The sequence below is a fragment of the Heliangelus exortis genome, chromosome 1, assembly GCF_036169615.1.
Source record: "Heliangelus exortis chromosome 1, bHelExo1.hap1, whole genome shotgun sequence".
NCBI classification, from domain to species: Eukaryota; Metazoa; Chordata; class Aves; order Apodiformes; family Trochilidae; genus Heliangelus; species Heliangelus exortis.
This window is the reverse complement of record NC_092422.1, coordinates 62,544,815-62,567,709: the sequence shown is the minus strand read 5'-3', so window position 1 is coordinate 62,567,709 and position 22,895 is coordinate 62,544,815. Positions and strand designations below refer to the sequence as shown.

Sequence of the window (22,895 nt, the reverse complement as noted above, 5' to 3'; positions counted from 1 at the left end):
CCACAACAAAGCTCAGTGGCACAGCATACATCTGTAAATGTGAGCTATCTTTTATAAATTATTATTTTATTTTTATAATCCTTTGCTGTGATGTTGAGACATATATGCAAATGTTCTGGGATATTTTTTTGTCCTTGTTTTCTAGAAAAAGATTAAAAAAGGGAACTCCAAAGGAAGCTTTCAGTTTAATTTTCTTGTGCAGTCCAGTGGGACAAATCCAAACTCATTTAACATCAGTCACCTCCTCCTCTGGGAGCCCTGAAAAAGTACCATGGGAGTGTGCTGCAACTAGGTATTGCTGAAGAGGTTGAGAAAAGAAGGAACAGTCTTTCAGGGTTCACCTCAGGCATCTCCATCCTTCCTGAAATGGGAGAAAACATTCCTACTAGTCATTAAATTTTCACACTTGGAGACACCTGAACGTTGCTGATTCTGTTTGGTGCTGCTCACTCATGGGTCCTACTGAACCTGTTGGTACTAGGGGTGTGTTGCAGTTGTAAATCAAAGTCCTAGTTGTCACAGCTATTAGACTTTTAGGGACTCCAAAGTCTTTCCTTTGGCTGTTAACTCTCCAGAGTTCAGATGACTTACTCTCAATCCATCTTGTAGTCAGTGTGTGTATGGCTGTAAGTTAAGTGAAATTCAATAAATGCTTAGTGTTAAGAAAATTTGACTAAGAGAGCCACAGATATGGTGTACTGCTGACTTCATCTGGCCTTCAGGTAAGCAAATCCTTGTTTTATAATGCAAATTGAATAGGTCATCTGCCAGGTTCTTTGTTGGAAAGGGACTTCAAGAAATATTGATGTTGATGGGACCAGTATACTGAGACAAAGAGCAACTCTTTTGCAAACAACGCTTTTGCAAGTTGGCTGAGCATTATCTACATAATTTTGCATTGGATTTAAAACCTTCAGTAGGAAGTCTGGTAGTGGTGCCATGGAGCAGAAGCACAAGATAGTGTCTCATGCAGAAACAGAAGATCATCACTGGCTGTACCACAGTACATTTGGACACTGCACTTGCACCTGCCTGGGGGATGTAGTTCAGATCACAATGAGCTTTTGAAGCAAATTTCTCAGTTGTCACCACCTGTTTTTACTTTGCACTACAGATCATCACAGATGCATGCACTGGATCCCTTTCCACAGAAAGCCAGGTGCAAGTTGCTCTCCATACACGAAGGGACTTTTAGTCTGCGGGACCAGCTGGGTTGCAGGAATCCCCTCCCAAACACATGCCATGTGGATGTGGTGTCCTCAGCACTAGTTATTCTGGGGTGCATCTCTTTTCTCACCAGTCTGCACTGTTTTGCAACACAACCAAATCAGTGGGCAATTTGAATAATTTGTTAGCAAATTAAATTTACTTCCTTTGAGTGTTTGTAGTGCAGGCTTTAGCAGCTTCTAAAAAACACCATAGCATTTGCACACTTTTTTATCCTAATGCTAAATGCAGTAAGTTTTGCAGAGGAGAGAAAAAGCTGGCCTTTAAAAAAAAAATTCTCAAGGGAGAATGTCTTGTTGGAGGATACTGTGGTCATCCAATAAATGCCTTGTTGGAATGATTAAAACAATTGTCAAATACAAGACAACTCAAAATCCAGTTTCAGGCGCATGATATGACTCAGACATTTGTCTTTCTATAGTTACAAGATTATTCAAAGGTTATTGAATAACCACATTACATACATTCATGTAAGAAAGAGCACTCATTTCTAAACTAGAAGGCAATTGGTGTGGTCATCCAGCAGGTGTCCCTAATGTAAGCCCTGCAGAGTTCATTTGTTTACACTGGAGGTGATTTTGTTACCAGGTGAGAGAGGACCAGTGAGCAGTGCCAAGTGTGGTACCTGAGGTGCCGGTTGTGCTGGGGAGGCAGAGAGGCAGTGAGGGCAGGAGAGGAAGGTATGGAGCAGGCTCTCCAGCCTGCCCAGGGTGCCACCATCTCTCCCACCTGATGCTATTCACTCATGCTGCATTTGCTGCCTGAACGGTGTGCATTGCAGCTTTTTAATTTTCTGGGATTTTTTCATTACCTTGTTTTTGCTTTTCACAGTGGGGAAAGAAAATCAGAGTGGCTGGATAAATAATGTAGTTGGACAAAGCTTTTTATTCCTTAACAGGGTGATGCTGTGGCCAAGGTTTATCTGGGTCGGAGAAACCTGCAGAACCGGTATCTTCATACATCTCCAGGTTTGTCTGTAACACAAGGAACAGGACAGGCACATTGGGGCTTTTAAAATGACCTCTAGCAGGCAACTGGAGCAGCCTTGAGTGAGAAGCAGCGGTGGCTATGAGCAGCGTGAATTGACAGGAGTGAGTGTTGCATCCCTTCTTGCACCCACAGTATGCTGTATCCATAATAAAATAGTCACAGTCCCAGAGATGGGCTCTGCTGCTTTTGCACGTGCAAAACTTTTGAACTGGTTGCTGTTGATTCTGGTTTGCTGTTCTGCTGCTGCTTATGTGGATGAGCCCAACCTGAGCAAGAGTTTTCGTGAACCTGATCACGGGGCTGCTGTTGGCTCTTCAGAAGATACCAGGCTACCTGTTTTCACAGTGGACTATGACCATGTGCAAATTCCCTATGAAGTTACTCTTTGGATCCTCCTTGCCTCTTTTGCAAAAATAGGTAAGTAGAAAATGGGATTTGAGTCCACCTACCTTAGCAAGAAGTTAAAAGTGTACCATGTAACCAAGTATCTTCCATGCATTTTTGTAGCTGGGATTGTTTTTACAGTTTCTGTCCTCTAGAACAGGTGTGTTCAATACCATGAAAATACCAAAATTCCATCTCTGAATCCTTCCTGCTGACTTAACTAAATATATGACCTCTAAGCCTCATGTTTCTTGGGTTGTCCCTGTGAGTGAGTAGCAAGAGAGCTCCCTTACAACAATGCTGTCCATCCCTTTTTCTAGTCTTTAAGCATCATAAGATACCAGAATTTACAGCCTGTAGAAGTCAGTAAAACCAGACTGAGACTTCAAGAGTATTGAACTGAGCGGGGAGAAAAGTGGGAAGAATTCTTTGATTGTGTGGATAATAGGGAACATTTCCCTGTGAGCCTTTTTTTAAACGTTTGCTGTTTAGAGTAATAGGGACTGAGAGTCTAAGAGGGTGTAGGGTAAGTACCTTTTGAATGCATCCCAACACATCTATTATTAGAGCCCTGGATGAAGAAAGAAAACTCATGGAGGAGTAGGGACTGAAACTAAATAAGCAAATATGATTCACTCTGTGTCTTAAAAGTTTGTATGGTTGGGCTTTAATTATTTTGACCATTTAGAATTTGTGCAGAGATACCAAATAATGTGAAGTTCTGTGCACACTTGATGTCACTGTCTTTTTAATCTTTCCATGGGATTTTCAAACATTACTATGGACCGGGATGGTAGGAGAGATTAATGATTTTCTGGAGTTGGCCTGAAGATAAACATTTTTCATATCGTAGTCACACAATTGATGAAAATCTTTACCATTGACCATAATTTGCCAGTTTCAGAATAGCTGATGATCTCAATTACATTCCTGTATACAAATGTCTTCACTGTTAAAATAACCAAAATTTTCACAAAACAAATTTGTTGGTATGGCATCAGAAGGGCATGCTAGCGGTGAGCAAATTAATCAATTTCTTTATTCATGATCCATAAATCACAGGACTTGAGAGATGGTACATCTACTCAATATTCTTGTTTTGAGCAAGAAATAGGTACTTTAGAAGAAATGTGTGATGCCTCCTAAGTATACCAGTTCTTTGGCTGAAAGTTTTCAGATACTATTTTTGATAAAAATTCTGGAGCTACTGACTTCAGATCTACTTGGACGAAATAGAGAGGCTGAATAATCTGGTTACTCAGGGAAGATGATTTCCAAACTGTCAATTTTTTTCAGGTATTACCTTCTTTCTAGATCAAGATTTCAGTGTGGGAAACATCCCCCAAGCCCCCCTGAAAAAACAAACAAAAAAAAAAACCCACCCAAAACAAAATGCAAAAACAACAACAGAAAACAACCAACCAACTTAAAAAAAAATAAAAGTCACCATGTCCACTGAAACATGTTCTGAAGTGCATCATCTACACGGCTTTTAAATACCTCCATGGATGGTGACTCCACCACCATTCTGGGCAGCCCATGCCAGTGCCTGACAATACCGTTTTTCTGTAAAACTGACAGAAGACTTGAATATGATTTTTTTAGTTAAAAAAGGATGAGTAGAATTATTATCTTAACATACTTTTTGATAAAACCGCCTCCTCAAGAAATTTTTTAAAATTTCAAAAATGTATTTTTCTTTTCCTTTATATTTGTATACTGCCAACTCAAGAGTCACAGAAATGCAGTCATGTCCCACGTTATGGGATGAAGGTTGACCAGCCTCAGGCATGGAGAGACAGCCACTGGATTTATAGGTTTCTTAGTCTGTCTCTTTCTTGTAACTTCTGAACATTTCTAGCTGAGGCATCTCAGTATGACTGCCCAGTTCCTGGCACAGCAACTAGATAAGCCACAGAAAGTATCTTACTATTGGTATCAGTATTTATGTCAAATGGGAAGAGTTACATGAACAGAGCAGGAGTACCTAAGGTCTGGCACGAGGAGATTGACACTCACAGCATTTACATGGTGAGTGTAGCACTTTCTCTGTAAAGCAGCTTGGCTACATCTGTCTTGGTAAACTAAGAGCATCCTGTAAGGAAGCTGTGTGTGAGTGTCCGTACCATGTCAGCATTGGTGTGCTCATCCTCAGCTCTGACCTGTGCAGCCAAATCTTCTCACAGGCAGTGCCAGGGCAGACTGTGGACCAGGGTCTGTTCCCACAGGCAGTTTGGATGCTGTTGGATCCACCTCTTGTTGGGGCAGGGAACAGAATTTGGCTGGATGGGCGCAAGCTGAACCTTTCTGTCTGGGAAAGGTCTTTGGGCTGCTTCATTTGCTAGTGAGGAAAAAAACCCTAGCCCTCAGGTCACACTCTTTTCTGATACTCGATGGCTGCTGGTAATTCTTTCAGCTAGGCTGGAAGTTCTGTTTACCTTAAATAGGAACATTAGTTTTCCCAGAAAAGCAAGGTTAATCGGCTCTTACAAAGCCTTATCTTACTGTGGCTTGGTTCCTGCTGGTACCTGAACTGCTTTGGACATTTTAGTGTTCATAATTACTCACTCCCTCAGCCTGTGGATCAGCTGGAGTCTGTGCAGTGCGTCAGGGAGCCCTGGAAGTGGAGGAAGCTGAGCAGACCATGGGATCTGTGCTGTTTCCTGATCTCCTGGGCTTCTCCAGGTTCCTGGTCCAGTGGCAGTGTCCAAGTCCAGTGGCAGCTCTGCAGCCAGCATCCTTCCTCAGCACTGTGGGGACCTGGCCTTAATCCTGCAGGCAGGGATGGGGGATCCCTTTGATGGCAGGGAGGGGGGACAATGCTGTGCCTCAGAGGTTTGGCAGTAGAGTTTGGGCAGTAAGGATTCTTGAAGAATGTTTTATTTCTGAACTGTAAATTGCCTTTTCAAAGAGGTTCATGCATTCCCAGACTGAGCAATGCTTGTTCAGAAATGGAGAACCAGGGAGTGGGAAACGAGACTCATGGGCAAACACTTTCCCTGCTCTAGTGATACAAGCCTGGGAATATTTCATTTTGAAAGGAACAGTACTGTCTGTATACTTATTTTCACAATCCTAAAAGCAAAACCTGGTTGTCTGAAAACAAAGTATTCAAAGGCAGGCAAAATATCTGTCTGACATCAGGTTAATTTAAACTAGATTGTTAATCCAATGTTTTATTCAAGGTTTCCACATATATCACCGATTACCAAGACTCATGCCTGAAAGTTGCATCTTGATTGCCATTGGAGCCCTAGTAGGAGCAGTCATCTTTGCTTCTGACCACAAATCTCCACCAGTGATGACCACAAGTATTTACTTCTTGTACCTCCTTCCACCCATTGTCCTGGAGGAAGGTTATTTCATGCCAACTCGCCCATTTTTTGAAAACTTTGGGTCCATCCTGTGGTGGTCTGTGCTGGGATCTCTACTAAACTCTTTTGGGATTGGCCTCTCCCTCTATGGAGTCTGCCAAATCGGAGCTTTTGGCCTGACTGACCTGAACCTGCTTCAGAACCTGCTCTTTGGCAGCATGATTTCAGCTGTGGATCCTGTGGCAGCTCTGGTAGTTTTAGAAGAAGCCTCTGTTAATGAGCAGCTTTACATGATGATCTTTGGAGAGTCATTGCTAAATGATGGTATAACAGTGGTGAGTTTCTTTCCACTCCTTTCTCTCTTTAGGCTCTTGGGGCCTGTTGAGTTACTGGGCACAGGGCAAGAGCAGCTCTAAGAAGATCAAAGATACATTATTTACTTTATGGATACTCCATTACATGCGTGTAATTTTAAAATATGCAAATATCACGTATTAAATCTTTCAGAAACATAATTTTAGAGATGCTGAAGGAGGGAAGGATACCCATACACATAGACATTACATCTTGCTCTTGCATTCATTGAAATGGTTGGATGACCAACAGTGGACTGTGCTGGTAAGATCAGTGTAAAACCTAGGAATGCTCTTTACATTGTGAAAAAAAATAAGTAGAAAATTGTACTGTTCAAGACCGAAGGCAGCAAAGGTAGCAATACAGGAGACCCTGCCCTGTCACATGCCTTAAAAACACCCCTGCAAAAACTACCCAAAACCCAGATCTGGACAATTTGTGGAGGCTGCACTCCTTCCTCAGTCCTTCCTAGGAAGTTGCCCAGAGAACTGGGACAGAAATTCCAAAAGCCACTAATAATGTTGCATAAATCCAGTTCTCAGGTAAAAATATTATCTGACAAATGATCACATTTCTTGCAAATTTTATCTTTAGTATCCAGAAACAAGGCTTCTGCAGTATGAGAGATTTTTCTGTTTTGTTTTTCTTTTTTCTCTTCTCTTCTCTTCTCTTCTCTTCTCTTCTCTTCTCTTCTCTTCTCTTCTCTTCTCTTCTCTTCTCTTCTCTTCTCTTCTCATTTTCTCTAATTTTCTCTTTTTTTTTTTTTTTTTTTTTTTTTTTTTTTTTTTTTTTTTTTTAAAAAAAGGAAAAGTGTTTTTACAGAGCTCCTAATACTTTCCCCTTTTCTCCTTAGTGCTGATGAAACATGGAGTAACCTGGAATTCTAGGTGTTTGAGAATTGACAGAAACCATGTTTTTCAAGGAGGAAATCTCAAGCAGGAAACTAATTGGTCAGAAAAACCAGGACTGATTATGTGCTGAGAGTCAACTGCAGGTTAAGGAGTTTTGCTAGATAAGATCTTTACAGAATTTAGATCACAGGAATCTAAGCCACATAAAAACTATCTTGATCCTGTTGTACAAGAGGTACAGCACCACCTGAACTTATAAAATCTGTACAGAGTTCATTGCTGAAAAGTTTCAAGGGAGAAGCACAGTTTACACGTAATGCAAAAAGGAAAAGGAATGAAGAAATTTCTTGCAGCCACATCCCATTGATCATAAATCTTTCCTTTTGGTGAATTAGAGAATTAGGACTGATATAGAATATATCAGTATATATCATGTATATATCTTTACATGCAAACGGTTTATGTGTTGTGGCTGTAACAAAATATTCCCCCAGTGCATCTATTCCTTCCACTTGTCTTTTTGGTCCCTTCAAGTGCAGACCTCAAAAAGTGATACCTTTTTCTCACTCTGGAAGACCTGGTTTTTTCCCTTTTTTTTGACTGGCTCTCTACCTTGCCTTTCCTTTGCTCCCAGCTGTTATTTATGATGTGGGTGCAATTAGTGATGGTATTTACATGAGCTCTCAGTCAAGATCCTCTTACAGCATAAATGTGCAATGACAGAAAGCCTGTAAACTCAGCAATATTTAGGCATTCCTCAGCAGCAGTAGGTGTGTTAGCAAAAGTGATGCAAGGGCTGTACATGGGCAGTGTTGGCTACAGCACTGTGAGTTCTCTTTGCCTCGCATCCCCTCATCTTTGGGGAGCTTCTCACAGCAATGTTGTAATCCCTTTGTCAGCTCCTGGTGATGCATCTCTGCCTAACCCACCTCTCACCCATTTTCTTGGTATTCACATCTCTTCATGGCTCCCTATGAGAGAAGACAGAACTGTTTGTCACCTGGAAGGAGCCCAATAGGTGGCTTTCACCTCTATGATACCATACTTGCTTTTTAAATGTCTTTAAAACTGTTTACCTCAGATGTCTTATCATTTCCTCCCCATTTCTCTCTTAACTTTTTCTTGAGTCAACTCTCTGTTTAAAAAGATAATATCACCGAGATATATTAGGCATATGTATTTTTCTATTGTTTAAATACAAATACCCCCAGTTCTCTCCAGCCTGATTATCAGCTTGAACACTTTTTTTCCTAGCAGAAAATCTGATATGAATTTTGCTGAACTTGTGTAATACGTTTGAGGCAACAGCTCCCTCCCCTATATCTAGTTCAATATTGTAGTATAAAATATTTGCAAAATAACAGACTGGAATTGGAAGGATGATTTAGGAGTTATACCTTCACCTTAAGGGACTTGGGAAAAAGTGAATAATTTACCCTTCTTACACATTTGTAGTTTTTTCCATTCTCCTCAGTAGGTCCAAGAGGGCTTCAGGCCCTATTAATTGCCTATTTTCCCAGTTATTTATGAGTGGATTGTTAGCATCAGAATAGCACAGACAGCAATAGAACTGCTCCTGCCATGTACCATACCCTAGTGGAGTTTCAAAGCCCTGTTCAACTCAGTCATGTTGGTGAATACAGTGCAGATTTTATTCAAAAGACCCTGATTTTGCTGTGGAGCTCTTCATGCCTCCGAAGCTCTGCTCCTGCATATACACAGACCATTTCTGTTTTTACAGGAGGCAAGCACCTTTAAGGATCAGGAAACAAAATACTTCCCCTGACTACTTTATCTCTGAGGCTTGATTTTAGAAACACTGAGAGCACTTATACGTCATGGTGTACTCAAAATGAAGTGACAGTCACTGCTTTTTCTAATGATGCCCTCTCTTCTTTGTATGCAGTAGCAGAGTATTTAAAGAAATCTACAGCATGATGGAAACCCAAGTAAAATTCATTCTTTATTTAAGGGGATTTGAATTTAGCCCTCTGGTATTGCTTAGGAAGGCTTTGGCCAGTGGGATGTGTGGCTGCTAGGAAGGAGGAAGATATTTTCTGCTACTGCTTTTGAAGCTGGACTGTGTTCAGAATAAAATTAAATGCATGTGGTCAGAAGGAGTTATCATTGTGGAAAGAAAGAGTTATCAAGGCTGACTGAGTTCATGGTTAAAGCCGTCACTTAGAAATCTTTTTTTTTTCCAGTGCTTCTGATATGGATGGTATGTGCAGTGTTTGAATCACACAGACAGCTGGAGCAGGGACCAATCCCTGGGGAGGTTCCCTGTTGGCAACAGTGTCATGATCTCTTTTCCTTTCCCTGGCTCTAACAGCCACCCAGCCACACTACATGGTAATGTCACCTCAAAATAAAACCAAAGCATGACATTCTCAGAGTTGTTAACTGAGGCAAACTATCAATCTATCCTTTCTTTTTAAGTGAATAAAGGCATACTAACCTGATTCAGGCTTTCCTACCACAGAAAGCCTACTAGAAATCCATTTACTGGCATCGATGATGCAAATTGACAGCTGAGCAGCAGTGACACGGAGCCTTACTTGTATGATGCAGTGCAGGCTGTTCTACACAACAGTTTATTTCCACAAAGCATATTACAAAAAGAATAAGGATAATTTATTGTATTGCCATAATTTCCATTTTATTGCCAATTCGGTTATATCATGGAGACACGTTAGGAACTAGAAAAGGAGAGAAAAACTTACTAAGTCATTTGCTAACTTGTTTTACTCCTAAGTCAGCATAGATCTATGCCTTAGTATAATTTATAAAGAATCACAAGTCTTGGGGAGACTCAAAGTCTGCAAGAAAGATGGAACAGAGAGAAAACAGGCTTTATAATGGAAAGATTATATGAAAAGCACAGTAAGGTTTACTGACTGCTGGAGACATGCACCTTCTTTTTCTTATCTGCCACTGAAGACTCTAATTTCATACCTAGTCATGAGGAAAAAGGGGCTGTGGGTATCTTGTTACATGAAACATTTTGTTGTGCTTTGTCTCTCTCTGGGAAACAGTAGCAAAGAGCCTCCTGGAGAAGGAGCTATGTGACAGCTCAAGGTCATATGGTCCCACCAGCAATTTAGATTATACAGTCGCTGGAGAATAATTATTATCCTAATGAGCTTGACTCTTCTACCTGCAAATATCTGCTTTAATCTTCTTAATAGCTTTCTGGAATTTACTGTATGATGAAGAAAGACCAAAGAAAACCATATAAGGCAAATTGCTTTGGTCCACTTTGTGTTTTTGAGCTAATGCTTTAATGATTTAACACCTTCAGAGAGCTGCTGTCTTTAGATGTTCCCCAAATTCTCTTGGAAACCAAAAGGTGACTTTCATGTGTTACACACATCCTGTAAACAGATCTGACAGGACTTAATGTTAACCAACTGTCAGCAGCCTCTAAGTCCTTTTTATTACTGCACCACTCATTACTGTGGAAACTTTCTATTAGTTCCTGAAAGGTGGATGAAAAGTGGAATATATTGAAGATTTTTCACCAGGAATTTCTTCAGAAGAGAAACTACTGACAATAGAAGTGTGGTAAGCTTAGCTGCTCTAAACTAAATGAAATAATATTTACAGAATAAATTATGTAATGCAGCAAATCCAATCTTTTTTTTCTAATCTGTCAGTTTTCTTTTTTATTTTTGTCATTTCAAACTTTCTAGTCAAAATGTGTGAAAGGTCTTTAGACCATTCAGAGTGCCACAGCTTTTGTTTTCCAGTTTGCGACTGGCACAGAATTCTTGGGAAGGAGGTTAAATGGCATCAAACCCAAAAGATATGAGGATAGGGAGGCCCTTGCCTTGCCTTGCCTTGCCTCACCTTGCCTTTCTTTTCCTTGCCTTGCCTTGCCTTGCCTTCCCTTCCCTTCTCTTCCCTTCCCTTCCCATTCCCAGTGCTGTTTCCATTCCCATTCCCAGTGCTGTTTTGGGATTTGTATGTATCAAGTACTATTGAAAAAATGTTTAAGATTCCAGAGTCCATGTAATGAAACTCATGCAGTCTACTGATCATATATACAACCAAAATTTAATTTAAATTAAAAGCATGATTCTTAGACACTGCTTAGCTCTATCATGAGTCAGAAAGAGCATATGGACAGGAGAGCCTGGGGTTGCTTATGTAACCAGCTGGGCATTTGCTGAAAGGACCAATAATTTAGTTCACCTTCACAAAACAACCATGAGTGTTTTTTAACTACTTCAATTGCATTTGCCCCCTTCACGAGTTTTACTTTATTCCATAACCATCTACGCTTCTTTTATTTTTTTCTATTTTTAGGACACTTAACAGAGATTTAATTCTGAGACTTGTTAAGAACCAGCTGAGAGTTCAACTGTTACTCTGCTGAGCTGTCCAAAGCAATTTCAGGCATACACACACACACACACACACACACATGCACACCCCTATTAAATAAGTAAACTTTCCAGTTTCAGAAAGATGCCTGACCGCTGTCTCCTTTTCACATGTAGGTTTTATACAACATCTTCATTGCCTTCACCCAGATGCACAGGTATGAAGAAATTGAATCCATTGATGTCTTCGCTGGCTTCGCTCGCTTCTTTGTCGTGGGGCTGGGGGGTGTGGTGTTTGGCATCATCTTTGGATTTGTTTCAGCCTTCATGACCCGTTTCACCCACAACGTTTCTGCCATCGAACCCCTACTGGTCTTCATGTTCAGCTACTTGTCATACTTGTCTGCTGAAACCCTTTACATCTCGGGCATTTTGGCGTAAGTAGCCCTTACAGCTCTCTTGAAGCTCTCTTGAAGGAAGGGACATTGTATTGAGGAGGTGGTTTGTTTGCAGCTGGTACAATATGGGAATTTTCAGTCTCTGGCCTTGAGATCTACAGTGAATGCTTCTAATAGGTCTGTAAACTGCAGTAGTAACTAGGAAAAGCAAACCCACGGATAGTGTAGGCATAGATATACTATTGAGAAGTGGATGTCTGCTTTAAAAATTTTTTGATTTTTCCCTGTTGGAAAAAATATTGCAAGTTGTAAAATTACTAGTGCTGCCACCATCTGACTGCTGTCTCTGAGAAGATAAGCAGAATGAGAGAATGAGTTGATAGTAAACCAGGTATGTATAAGCTGCATTTATCTACTATTTATAAACAGCATCACTACAAGGTCACAAGAGGTATGAAAAGCAGAAGACATTAGCAAAGAATCTCCAAGAAGTTCTTGCTCTTGTATGCAGCTGTAAACATCAGCTCTAACATGGTTTAGTGAAATGCCATTACATTTGAACAGCATCACTGGAACTGGAATTAGGCAAAACCCAATAACTGAGAACATCAAGCATACATGCACATCCAGTGTACATATTTATATGCATACATAGACCCATCTATATGAGTATTGAAGATCATATTTCAATGTCATCAGGTGCAAGCACCTGCTGCAAAGAGAAAGCTGTCAGGTCTAGTAAGTGCAAGAAATGTAGAGAAGGTGAGTAAGGGTGTACTGAATCAGTCATAGAATGGCAGGTTGGAAGGGACATCAAGGATAGTCTGGTCCAATCTTTCTAGGTAATAATATGGTTTCAATTAGATGGCCCAGCACCCTGTCAAGCTGAGTTTTAAAAATTTCCAGTGTAGGGAGATATGCCACTACCTTTAGCATATAATATATGCCATAATTGTTAATCAACAATAAGGATTCAGTTTTGGTCCCTGCTGTACAAAAAAGATGCGGACAGGCTGGAAAGGGTCCAGAGAAGGACCACAAGGATGAGGACCACAAGGATCTGAGGACTGGAAGACCTGCCATATAAAGAAAGGCTGAGAGAACTGAGTTTCTTCAGTCTGAAGAAGAGAAGGCTTAGGGGAGACCTTACTGCCATGTACCAGTACATAAAGGGTGGCTACCAAGAAGATGGAGACTCCCTTTTTAGAAGAAGTCACATGAAAAAGACAAGGGGCAATGGGTGCAGGTTACTCCTGTGGAGATTCTGATTGGACTACAGAGTGGGAGGGAGAGAGAACAGCAGCAGGGAGGGAGTCAGTAGAGAAAGGAAGGAGTAGGGGTGAAAGTGAGGGTCTTTATGATAAAGCTGCTTGTAGGCAAATTTGAACTATACCACAGAAAAACACAGACCATGCTGCCAGGTAGCAGAGCACTGGTGCTGCAGAAATGGGTTCCCTTTATTGAGGACAAACTGATTCAAACCTAGGAAATATAAGTGTGTGGTTGTTGATATCCAGTCAGGTGCATTTACCAACCCCCACTTGTCAAACTCTGATCTGTTTTTAGCTTTAGAGCAGAATTGGCTTTTTAAAAACAACCTTTGCTGGACTGCCTGGTGAAACAGTACTTGAATATTTAGCCATATTAAATAAGTACTTAGACAGCATATATATATATGTTGGTTTGTTGTTTGTTTGTTTGTTTGTTTTCTGAGCAATTAGACAAAGGAAAAAATGTTTTACTATGTTTAACATATCCAACATGTTTGGTCTGATTGAGGTAGCTGGCAACTGTAATTCAGCAGGGTTAGACCTACTATATGCTATGCTCTAACACCATATGGACCCTTCTCTTGCCTGCACTGCCCAAAATTTCTTTTGTTTCTTATTTTCATTAGAGTTCTGAAATTATTAGTAATAAAGGAATGTTAATATAATTGAGATTTATTATCCTAATTGCTTCATTAAGGAAATTATTGCCTGTTTCAGGGGTAGGAACCCATTGTCAACGTTCTGAATTATTGAGGAATTCATTCATTTTTCACTTGGATCATGAAAGCCTATTATGCATGTGTCTCTGAATGTCAAGTATAAAATATTAATGCCTAATGGTCTTGTCTCAGAGTGTCCTTGGACCTGCTAAACATCTCAGCTCCACTGGAATACCACTGAGATTTCTTCAGCAGAAATGAAACAAGCAGAAACTAGATGAAGGGTAACTTAATGACACAGTCAAGCATACTCTGAATTCACAAGTTCCCAAAAATATCATCACAAGCAGTCCCCAGAGACTAAAATAGTATTAGTAGAAACTAGATAGATGACAGAATCTGTTACTAGCATAGCACTCAGTCTATCTGTTTATCTACAGGTGTGGAAAATTAAGGCAGACAGAGGAAAACCTCCCCAGTAGAGATGCTTAAAGACCCCCTTAGTAGACTGCTGCTCTGTGTGACTCTTACCAGCATCTGTGCTGGGTGACTGGTAGTGCCTCTGAAGCAGACTGAGGTATCTATTAAGAGAGAAGAGATGGAAAACATCCCTTTGCTTCCTTAGGCACATGCCCCACACCCTCAGTAACTAAAAGAGGGGAAGGACACCTCTGTAGGATAAGTTTCCCTCTACTGTACAGCAATGAGCTGCTTTAGGTGGACAGATATTCAAGATTACCTGCCCAACATTCAGGGAGTCACCAGGAGCTTTGACCTGCCACAGGACTACCACCATGTTCTGCCACCACCATTTCAAAGGAAAAGACCTCAAAACAAAGGGTTGCTCAAAACTGACCCACCCTTTATTTGAGACTCAAATATTTGGTGCTTGGTGGCTGTGTGTTAGGCATTCAGGACAAAATGGACTTTGAACTGGAACACCATACCCTCACTTCCTTGTCAGGAAAGCTCGGTGGTTTACTTCCTTTTTCTTGTATGCAAAGTTGCTTTGTAAAGCTGAGTGAAGATAATCTTCTAGCTAATAGAACAGCTAATGTTATTGAAGAAATGAAATGCTTCTTGGTATTAGAGAGGTCAGAAGCTGATGATGGAAAGTGCAGGTGATGAGGGGTAAGGCTCTTAAATGTTCTTAAATGAAAAGTAAAACAGGTTGTGGCTGATCTCTGATGTTTCGCCTGGTACAGGATGACAGCATGTGCAGTGACAATGAAAAAATACGTGGAGGAGAATGTTTCCCAGAATTCCTATACCACAATAAAATATTTCATGAAGATGCTGAGCAGTATCAGTGAGACCCTGATATTCATTTTCATGGGAGTGTCTACAGTGGGGAAAAGCCACGAGTGGAACTGGGCCTTCATTTCCTTCACTCTGCTCTTCTGCCTCATTTGGCGGACACTGAGTAAGTCAGCTTTTGCAGGAGACCTTCTCTGCACCTCTGAGAGAAACCCTTTAGTGCAAAGGTATGTTAGAAAAGTCTGTACAGACTGGCATAACCGGTTTACTAAAGAATTTATTAGACTTACTTACAAGTTAATTTCGCAAATCTGTATGTGGAGAAAAAGAGGGGGAAAGCCCCAAACAAATCTGAATACTTGTTTCAAAGCACAGACTTTATGATTAGATGACAAATATTGCCATGATTATGCCTATGTAGATACTTACATCTTAGTTAACTATATGCCCCCAGGTAAGTGGGCTTCATAATGATTTTCAAGCACACTGTAATTATCTTACTAATTAGAAAATGTATGTTACCACACTTGTGGTACTATAGCACTACAGGTCCTGGGCCAGGAGTGCCAGAGGCACTAAAAAAGAGGGAAGGTGAAAAATAGCTCTATTAGATAACTGAACAGGGACCCTATTGCCTTTCTTATACCACATCTAGGCCAAGTGTGCTGTGCTACTGTTCCTCCCAAATCAATCCTGAAGTTTTAAACTGTTAGGAAACAGTGCCTGTTTGAAACTACTCCATTTCTATACACAGTATCTCTCCACTCCTGCAAAGGTCTTCAGTCTCTTATCTGCGAGGCTGAGGTTCCTCCAGCATGGACAAAGCAGTTTATAGGTTATGTCACATGAGCTGTGGGACACAATTTCTCACTTTCCCCTAATGTCCAGGATGGGTTGACAGTAAAGCTGAAAAAGGAGAAGCAGTAAGAAGGCTGGTGGTGGTCTGGAGGCCATGGCAGGCATCTTGCATGAGCTGACCTTGTGCCTGTTGGCCAATTTACTGCAACTGTGAAGGAGAAGAGGCAACACATTGCCAGCTTCTTCCTCATCTACTGGTACACCCTACCTGACATGAGAAAGGGTGACCTACTGAATGAGACCAACCCTTTAGTGATGTCTTCAACAGAGCCTGTGGGAGCTGCCAATTAGGAAAGGCTTGCAAACCTGGCCACTTTCTGAACTCAGTTCACTTCCTACTTCTTCATCAGTTAGGGATGGAAAAGGGTCAGTTCTTGCCTATGATAAACAGGGGTCTGTTTTGGACCTGTTGCCCATGAATTATGTGATTCTTTTTTTTTTCTTTTCTTTTTTTTTTTTTTTCTTTTTGAACTTGAATACTCTATTCTGCATCAGGTTAAGTCACAACTGTAGCATCCGAAAGATCAGAAAGAAATGCACTTACTTCTGCAGAGACAATGAATTATGGAACACACCCTTCTAAGCCACTGTTATTTGTCTCTTAAATTTAGTTAAAAAAATATAAGTGAGTGATGCTTTTGTAATGAAAGACTTTTTGGAACTAGTGCATGTGAGAGGGCCAAAAATATAATGCAGGCAACCTTATTTCTGACATTTTTTTAGCTTCTGAGTGTCCAAAAAGGCCATCTTAGTATCTTTTTTTTTTTTGAACTTCAGTAGTTTTTAGAGTGATTAATATTTTTAAAGAAATTGCAAAATCTAAACATTCCATTAAGTGTTCTTGAAGGAGATATTCTGAGCATTGAAATTTAGGCACCTGCTTTGGTTAACAAAAATTAGTTGGTCAGTTCCTCCATGTCCCTCTGAAGCATCCTGTGGGGCAGAAATCCACATGGAGCACCTGTCACCATCTCTTCAAGTCTTCATCCCTTGTCTATATTACCTTTACATAGAGAGCCCAGGCCTGAGCTCAGGCATTGGGCCTGCATCTTCTGCTATGGTACTGAGGAAGAAAAAGAGCTGTCAAGTGATTCATCAAGGTTAGCTGTGCCCTGAAGGGGAAGGCAAAAAGGGGTTTAGAGGAAAAGGCATGTGATATTTGCCGGAGGCTGGTTGATGAAGAAGCTGGAGAATATACTTTGTCTACACTCAGAAAGGAGGAAGAAATGGCTGAAGATGTGAGGATGGAGGTCAGCCTTAAATGCAGTGGCCATGATACAGAGGTTGCTGAGATCCTGAGAGGAGTGAGCAAGTTCACAAACAGCAGAATGACAGCCTTGAACTTCAGATTGCAGAGCTGGGACAGGTAAAGTGGCTGGTAATGTGGGAAGGGAACAGGCTGGAATGCTGGGATCAAAATTCTGGTCTAGCTTGTGGCTGATGGCATCTCTATGAGTTCGGTTCAGGGACCAATACTGTTTTAATGTCTTTATTAATGATCTGGAGGATGGAATGGAGTGCACACTGAGTAAGTTTGTGGCTGAAACCAAACCACCAGGAGCAGTCAATATTCTGAATGGCTTCAATTCAAAGGGACCTGGGCAGGCTGGAGAAATGGGCTGATAGAAAGCTCATGAAGTTCAAGAAGAGCACACACAAGGACTTAAATGTGGGTTGCAATAACTCCACGCACCAGTATAGCCTTGGAGTCTAGTAAGCAACTCTGCAGAAAAGGACCTGGCCTGGTAGATGGCAGACTAAACACAAGCCAAAATTTTGTCCTTGTGAGAAAGGAAGGCCAACTGTGTTCTGGGCTACATCAGCAAGTGTGTATCCAGCAGGTCCAGTGAAGTGTTTCCTCCTCTCTCTTCAGTGCTGGTGGAATGCTTGCTGTTCCCTCTCCAGTTTTGGGCTTCCCCAGGAATGCCAGGGGAGTCATAGTTCAAGGGAAGCAGAGGACACTAACTTGATCAGGGTTTGAAGCTCTGGACCTACAAGGAGAGTGAGAGAGTGCAGACTGCATGCAGCCTGGAAAAGTTATGGCATATGAGAGTATTTATTACTTTCTACAAAGTAATAAATTTCTGAAGTTTCATGTTCTAAAAAGAGGAGAGAGAAAAGATGGAGCCAGGCACCTCTGAGAAACGCAGAGCAACAGGACAAGAGGCAAGAGACTACAGACACAAGGTGGAACATGGGAAATTCTGATCAGACACTAGGAACACATTTCTTAACATTAAGATGCTCCAATATTGTAACAGCAACGCGGCTCTTCATTCTTAAAGGCATTTAAGACTTCACTGGAGCTTTGAGCAGCCTGGTCTGATTAACTCTGCTTTCAGTAAGGACTTGGAGTACATGACCTCTAAAGGTTCTTTCCAGCTACAGTACTCTTAACATTTGGGACCAGTTAAGTGTCGACACAAAACATCAGTGATTAAGGTGCCATTTCTTAAATCTCTCAGGTGGTTTATCCCAGAGTCAACAAGAATACCACAGCAGGAAGAAGATTGCCCCTCAAAGCCCATACCGATTTCAAGACCTTTGGCTTTTAAGCCTGGAAGCCTTGGCGGATAGAATTTAACAAGAGAAAAAAGAGGAAAGGGGAAACCTGTAAAGGTTCAAGTACATTTATCTGTAGAGCTCTGTTATATAGGGATGACACAAAAACTCAATAGTAGTGATATTATTCTTTTGGGCTGACAGTAAAAATAAATATTTTCTCTCTAATCCTGGACCAACCATGTCCCCAATTTTTTTAAAGACTTATTTTTGGAGTCTGTATTGGAATATCCTTCCAATCCATACAGAAAAAAATTCTCTCCTGATTCAAAAGCTATTTTGCTGCCACATGTCCATCCTTCTCTCAAACACCAAGGGGAGTGCTAGAGCTTTCCAGAGGAAGGCTGAAATATTTTCCACTAAATTTGTTTGCTAAAATAATTACATCATTTTATCTGAAGCTTGAATATAGTAAAGAGAATTGGCCTCAGGGTGATATCTCACACACACAGCTTCAGTCTATGTAGCTGATGTCTGGCATAGTTATAAGTAGCTAAGAAATGTCTTACATAAAGTTATGTCCAGCAGCCTATATAACATGATACCTATAATAATTGACTGAGTTAACCAGTGATAGCTTTGTAAAACAACACCAGTAATTATCAACATTTGTCAGCTTTTACTTCAGTAATTTAACAGTTTCCACACAAAGCATAGAACACGTTTCTTATGGAAGATGAAGAAGATCAAATCAGGCAAATTGCTAAATGTACTTTATAAAGAAAAGCTGCAGCCCTTACACAGCCACAGTCAGTCTAATTTTAACTTCTCTTAAAAGCAAAATGGAATTTGAGAAATAAACAGAGAATATGAAACCCAGTAAGCCAGAGGATTAAAAATGAAAATGCTATTCGTCTTTGTCTTTCAGTGAATCTGTCCATAGGACTTGTTTTAAATCACTGTTAAAATACTTTGGGCGGATACTGTACAGAAAGCTGGAAACATTGCAAAAGAAGGACCTGAAAAGCTCTCATCCAGTGGTTGTTCCTGCTTACAGAACAATTTGGAGAAGAACTGTGCAACATAAATAGAGGAAGTAAATTTTTTCCTCTAATTTCACTTCTGAACTACATAACTGAATTTAACTCCTGAAGCAGTTCGGAGTTATGGTCTTTTCTAGGAGACTATTTCACAAAAAGCAGATTCTCTCGCCAGGCAAAGAAAGTTACAAGAAAGAAAGAAATGTCTGTCAAAAGCTGCATGAGCCAAGATGTTGTTTTGCTTGGAACACTCCTTTTCCCCTAGATTAATAATGCATCTGTCTTTTCCTCCCTTCCTAGGTGTATTTGCTCTCTTCTACATCAGTAACAAGTTCCGAACACATCCCTTTACCTTCAAAGACCAACTCATCATTTCCTACAGTGGCCTTCGAGGAGCCAGCAGCTTCTCTCTTGCATTTTTACTTCCAGTGAATCTCTTCCCAAGAAAAAATTTATTCATTACTGCTACTCTTGTAGTTATATATTTCACGGTGTTCATCCAAGTGAGTGTATTTTTTAATGGATTGCTTTCATGTAATAGAGGTGACTGAAAGCTTCATAGTGAATATTGCATTGAATTTGCTCTTAAATTAGGACAAACTATTGTATTCTATGGCCAGATTTAGCTCCACACCATGTAATTACTCTTTCAGGGCTTTTGGGCTTTTTAGGTATTATTAAATAACTTTTTGGTTGGTTGGTTAGTTGGTTTTCCTTTTTTTTTTTTTGTTTGGTTTTTTTTTGTTTGTTTTTTTTTTTGTTTTTTTCAGAAAGTCTGCACTTGTGTCCAAAAACTTTTATGTCCACACATGCTTTTAAGGTTTTCCAAATTTAAGAAGCATTTTAACTGTACACTGCAACACAGAATCATGCCTACTAGTGGTGTTTCTCAAACCAAACAGAAAAGAGTGTGTTTCCTCTATGAAAGATTTTGAATTTTTTACTTTTATTTTTTATTGATCCTGGAGACTAAATGAGGACATTTAAAAACCCCTTTTAAAAGAATATTAAAGAAAAAAAAGTGAATAATTCAGATTTATAAGACTAGGTGTCTACTTCAGATCTTTGGGTTATTCCACTTGGCTGACACCTGGAAGAACTGGATCTTCTGGATGTCTTGCATGCCCTGTTCTGTATTTTCCCAGACAAATATCTCAGATTCTCTAGGATGCCAATGGGGCACCATGCACTTAGATTCTACCATAATGCTTCAGAAAAAGAAAATTGTTTCTATTTTTCATTTTTAAGTGCTATTCTGTAGCAGTGCAGAAAAGCATTGGGCTAAGCTGAAAATAATTTCTAAGTGAAAAAAACCCCAAATATTTAATTCTGAAAATGCTGAAGTAAGAGGTTTCAAGACTATATGAACCTCACAAAGATCATGTTTTCTTTCAAGTGAGTGCAGTTTTGAAGAGGGTTGGCAGTGAGTCAGTTACTTTACATAGCTGAACATGTCAATTAATACAACCTCACTTAAAATAAGCCCTGACATATATTTTTTAAAGTTTTTGAATTTTAATCCTCTTCTGTAGCTCTCCATACAAGTAATAGGTGATTCTTGTGTCTAAAACACAGCTTTCCTAATTGTTAAAACCTCTTGCTTTATCTTTTTTCCTTCCAAAAGATGGTTAACATTTCAACTCATTTTTCCAAATGCAGGGAATCACAATTGGACCATTGGTTAGATATCTAGATGTTAAAAAGACCAACAAAAAGGAGTCTATCAATGAAAAAATTCATGTGCGAGTAAGTTTTTTCTATCAATAACTGGTATCCCGAAAGAAAGAAGCCAGAGGGTATTCTAAAATAGCTGGAAAAGGAAATTCCTTGAAAGGAATTCACATAGAATCATAGAATGGTTTGGGTTGGAAGGAACCTTAAAGATCCTGTAGTTCCACCCTCCTTGCATAGGCAGAGATATCTCCCACTAGACCAGGTTGCTCAAAGTCCTGTCCAACCTGGGTTTGGATATTTCCACCATTTAAAGGCACCATTTCTAATAATATGTATGTTCAAACTGGTCTTTTTTCAGTCTGCTTCTATTATGATAGAAACAGAGAAAAGTTGACTGCAGACCCTGGTAGTTATCAGTGATGAAGTTTAGTCTCATGATAATTTGCAAAATCTTCCAAGCATTTGTCAGTCAAGGCAAAGGTTAAGTTGCAGGGGACCTGGCTGTGTGCCACTGGTTTGAAATTTGCTTGACAGAGAAAAGAATTTAGGTTTTTGTCTTGTTAGAAAAAGAGGGCCCACAATCTGGATACTCAGTATCATCTGATAGTGGACATAGTCCTTTAATTGGGTCTGTTTAATGCTGTGTGATGGTGAGGTTATAACAGACTGACAGAATTGTCTTGTCCATGAATATATTGCCACTGCAGCCCTGCCACAGTGAGACCTTTGCCTTGAATTTTAGAGGAATGTACATGCTTTAAGAATGAACTCACACTCTTAATAATAATTTAAAAAAATCTCAAAACCCTGTCAACAACTGTGCATTGGTCATTACATTATTTTCTCATAATGGCTACTTAGGTTTTTTTCTATGTTTGTTTCTCTAGTTGATGGATCACTTGAAGGCTGGTGTTGAAGACATATGTGGACATTGGAGTCATTATCAGCTGAGAGATAAGTAAGCATCTTTTACTGCAGCCTATTATAATGAAATAATCTATCTATCATATAAAATATAATAGGTAAATAGAATAGCAAATCAATCTTGTGCCCCATAAAGCTAAAATAGCATGATAATATTGGGGTGTGTGCAATATTTCTTTTTAAAAAGTGAACTCCTGAGTAACCATTATCTCCTGGGATTGCAGTGCTTGTATATTGCCTGCTAAATTGCTTCTGCACAAACAAGCAGAAAGTGAGCCTTTGTAAGAAAAACATAGCATGGAACTCATGCTGCAGACATCAGCCTGTGCACACAGCTTTGGCATAAATCTTAAATTTGTGGCAGTGCTCCTTTAGGACTGGGTTTAGACCACAAGCTACATAAGATGCCAGTGCTTCACTGACGTTTGCTGTAAACCTCCACAAAGAATATCATCCCCTATTGGTGAGTACAGATTCAAAAATAATTAGTTACCTGTCCTGATACGTCTTTGCATTCAGTAATATTTAAAATAAGTGTAGTGAATGGAATGGTTGAATTTAAATATCAATAGCATAAGCAGAGAGTTTCAAGCTAGTCTTCACTCAGAAACACAGGACCTCTATTGTGCCTTCTATAAGCAGGATGAGGCAGTTTTGTAAAACTCTGTGGCTCTTCCAGGCACTGCCCAAAGGAGATGGATCTGGCATTTTGAGCTGCTGTTCCCTTTACCTGTTCCCTGAGGGAGCCCTGTGATCATGTTGGCTGCCATGGCAGCATGTGAAGAGAAGTGTGGGAAGAGACTAATCATCCTTTTCCACAAGCATCTTATTATAATGCTGTGGGCTAAAAGTTCTCTTTAGTTATCC

The 22,895-nt window shown here is 40.1% G+C and overlaps 1 protein-coding gene across 1 annotated transcript in view; it reads left to right on the top strand.

The window, feature by feature from the left end:
• Positions 1 to 2,342: 2,342 nt before the first annotated feature.
• The window catches only part of SLC9A4 (solute carrier family 9 member A4), a 33,653-nt gene continuing 13,100 nt past the window's right edge, over positions 2,343 to 22,895 (top strand). The window contains exons 1-7 of the mRNA XM_071734350.1: positions 2,343 to 2,634; positions 5,787 to 6,250; positions 11,623 to 11,882; positions 14,979 to 15,196; positions 19,731 to 19,933; positions 21,090 to 21,176; positions 21,992 to 22,062. Coding sequence (XP_071590451.1) covers positions 2,388 to 2,634; positions 5,787 to 6,250; positions 11,623 to 11,882; positions 14,979 to 15,196; positions 19,731 to 19,933; positions 21,090 to 21,176; positions 21,992 to 22,062 — 1,550 coding nt within the window. The 5' untranslated portion in view covers positions 2,343 to 2,387. The remainder of the gene's footprint in view (positions 2,635 to 5,786; positions 6,251 to 11,622; positions 11,883 to 14,978; positions 15,197 to 19,730; positions 19,934 to 21,089; positions 21,177 to 21,991; positions 22,063 to 22,895) is intronic.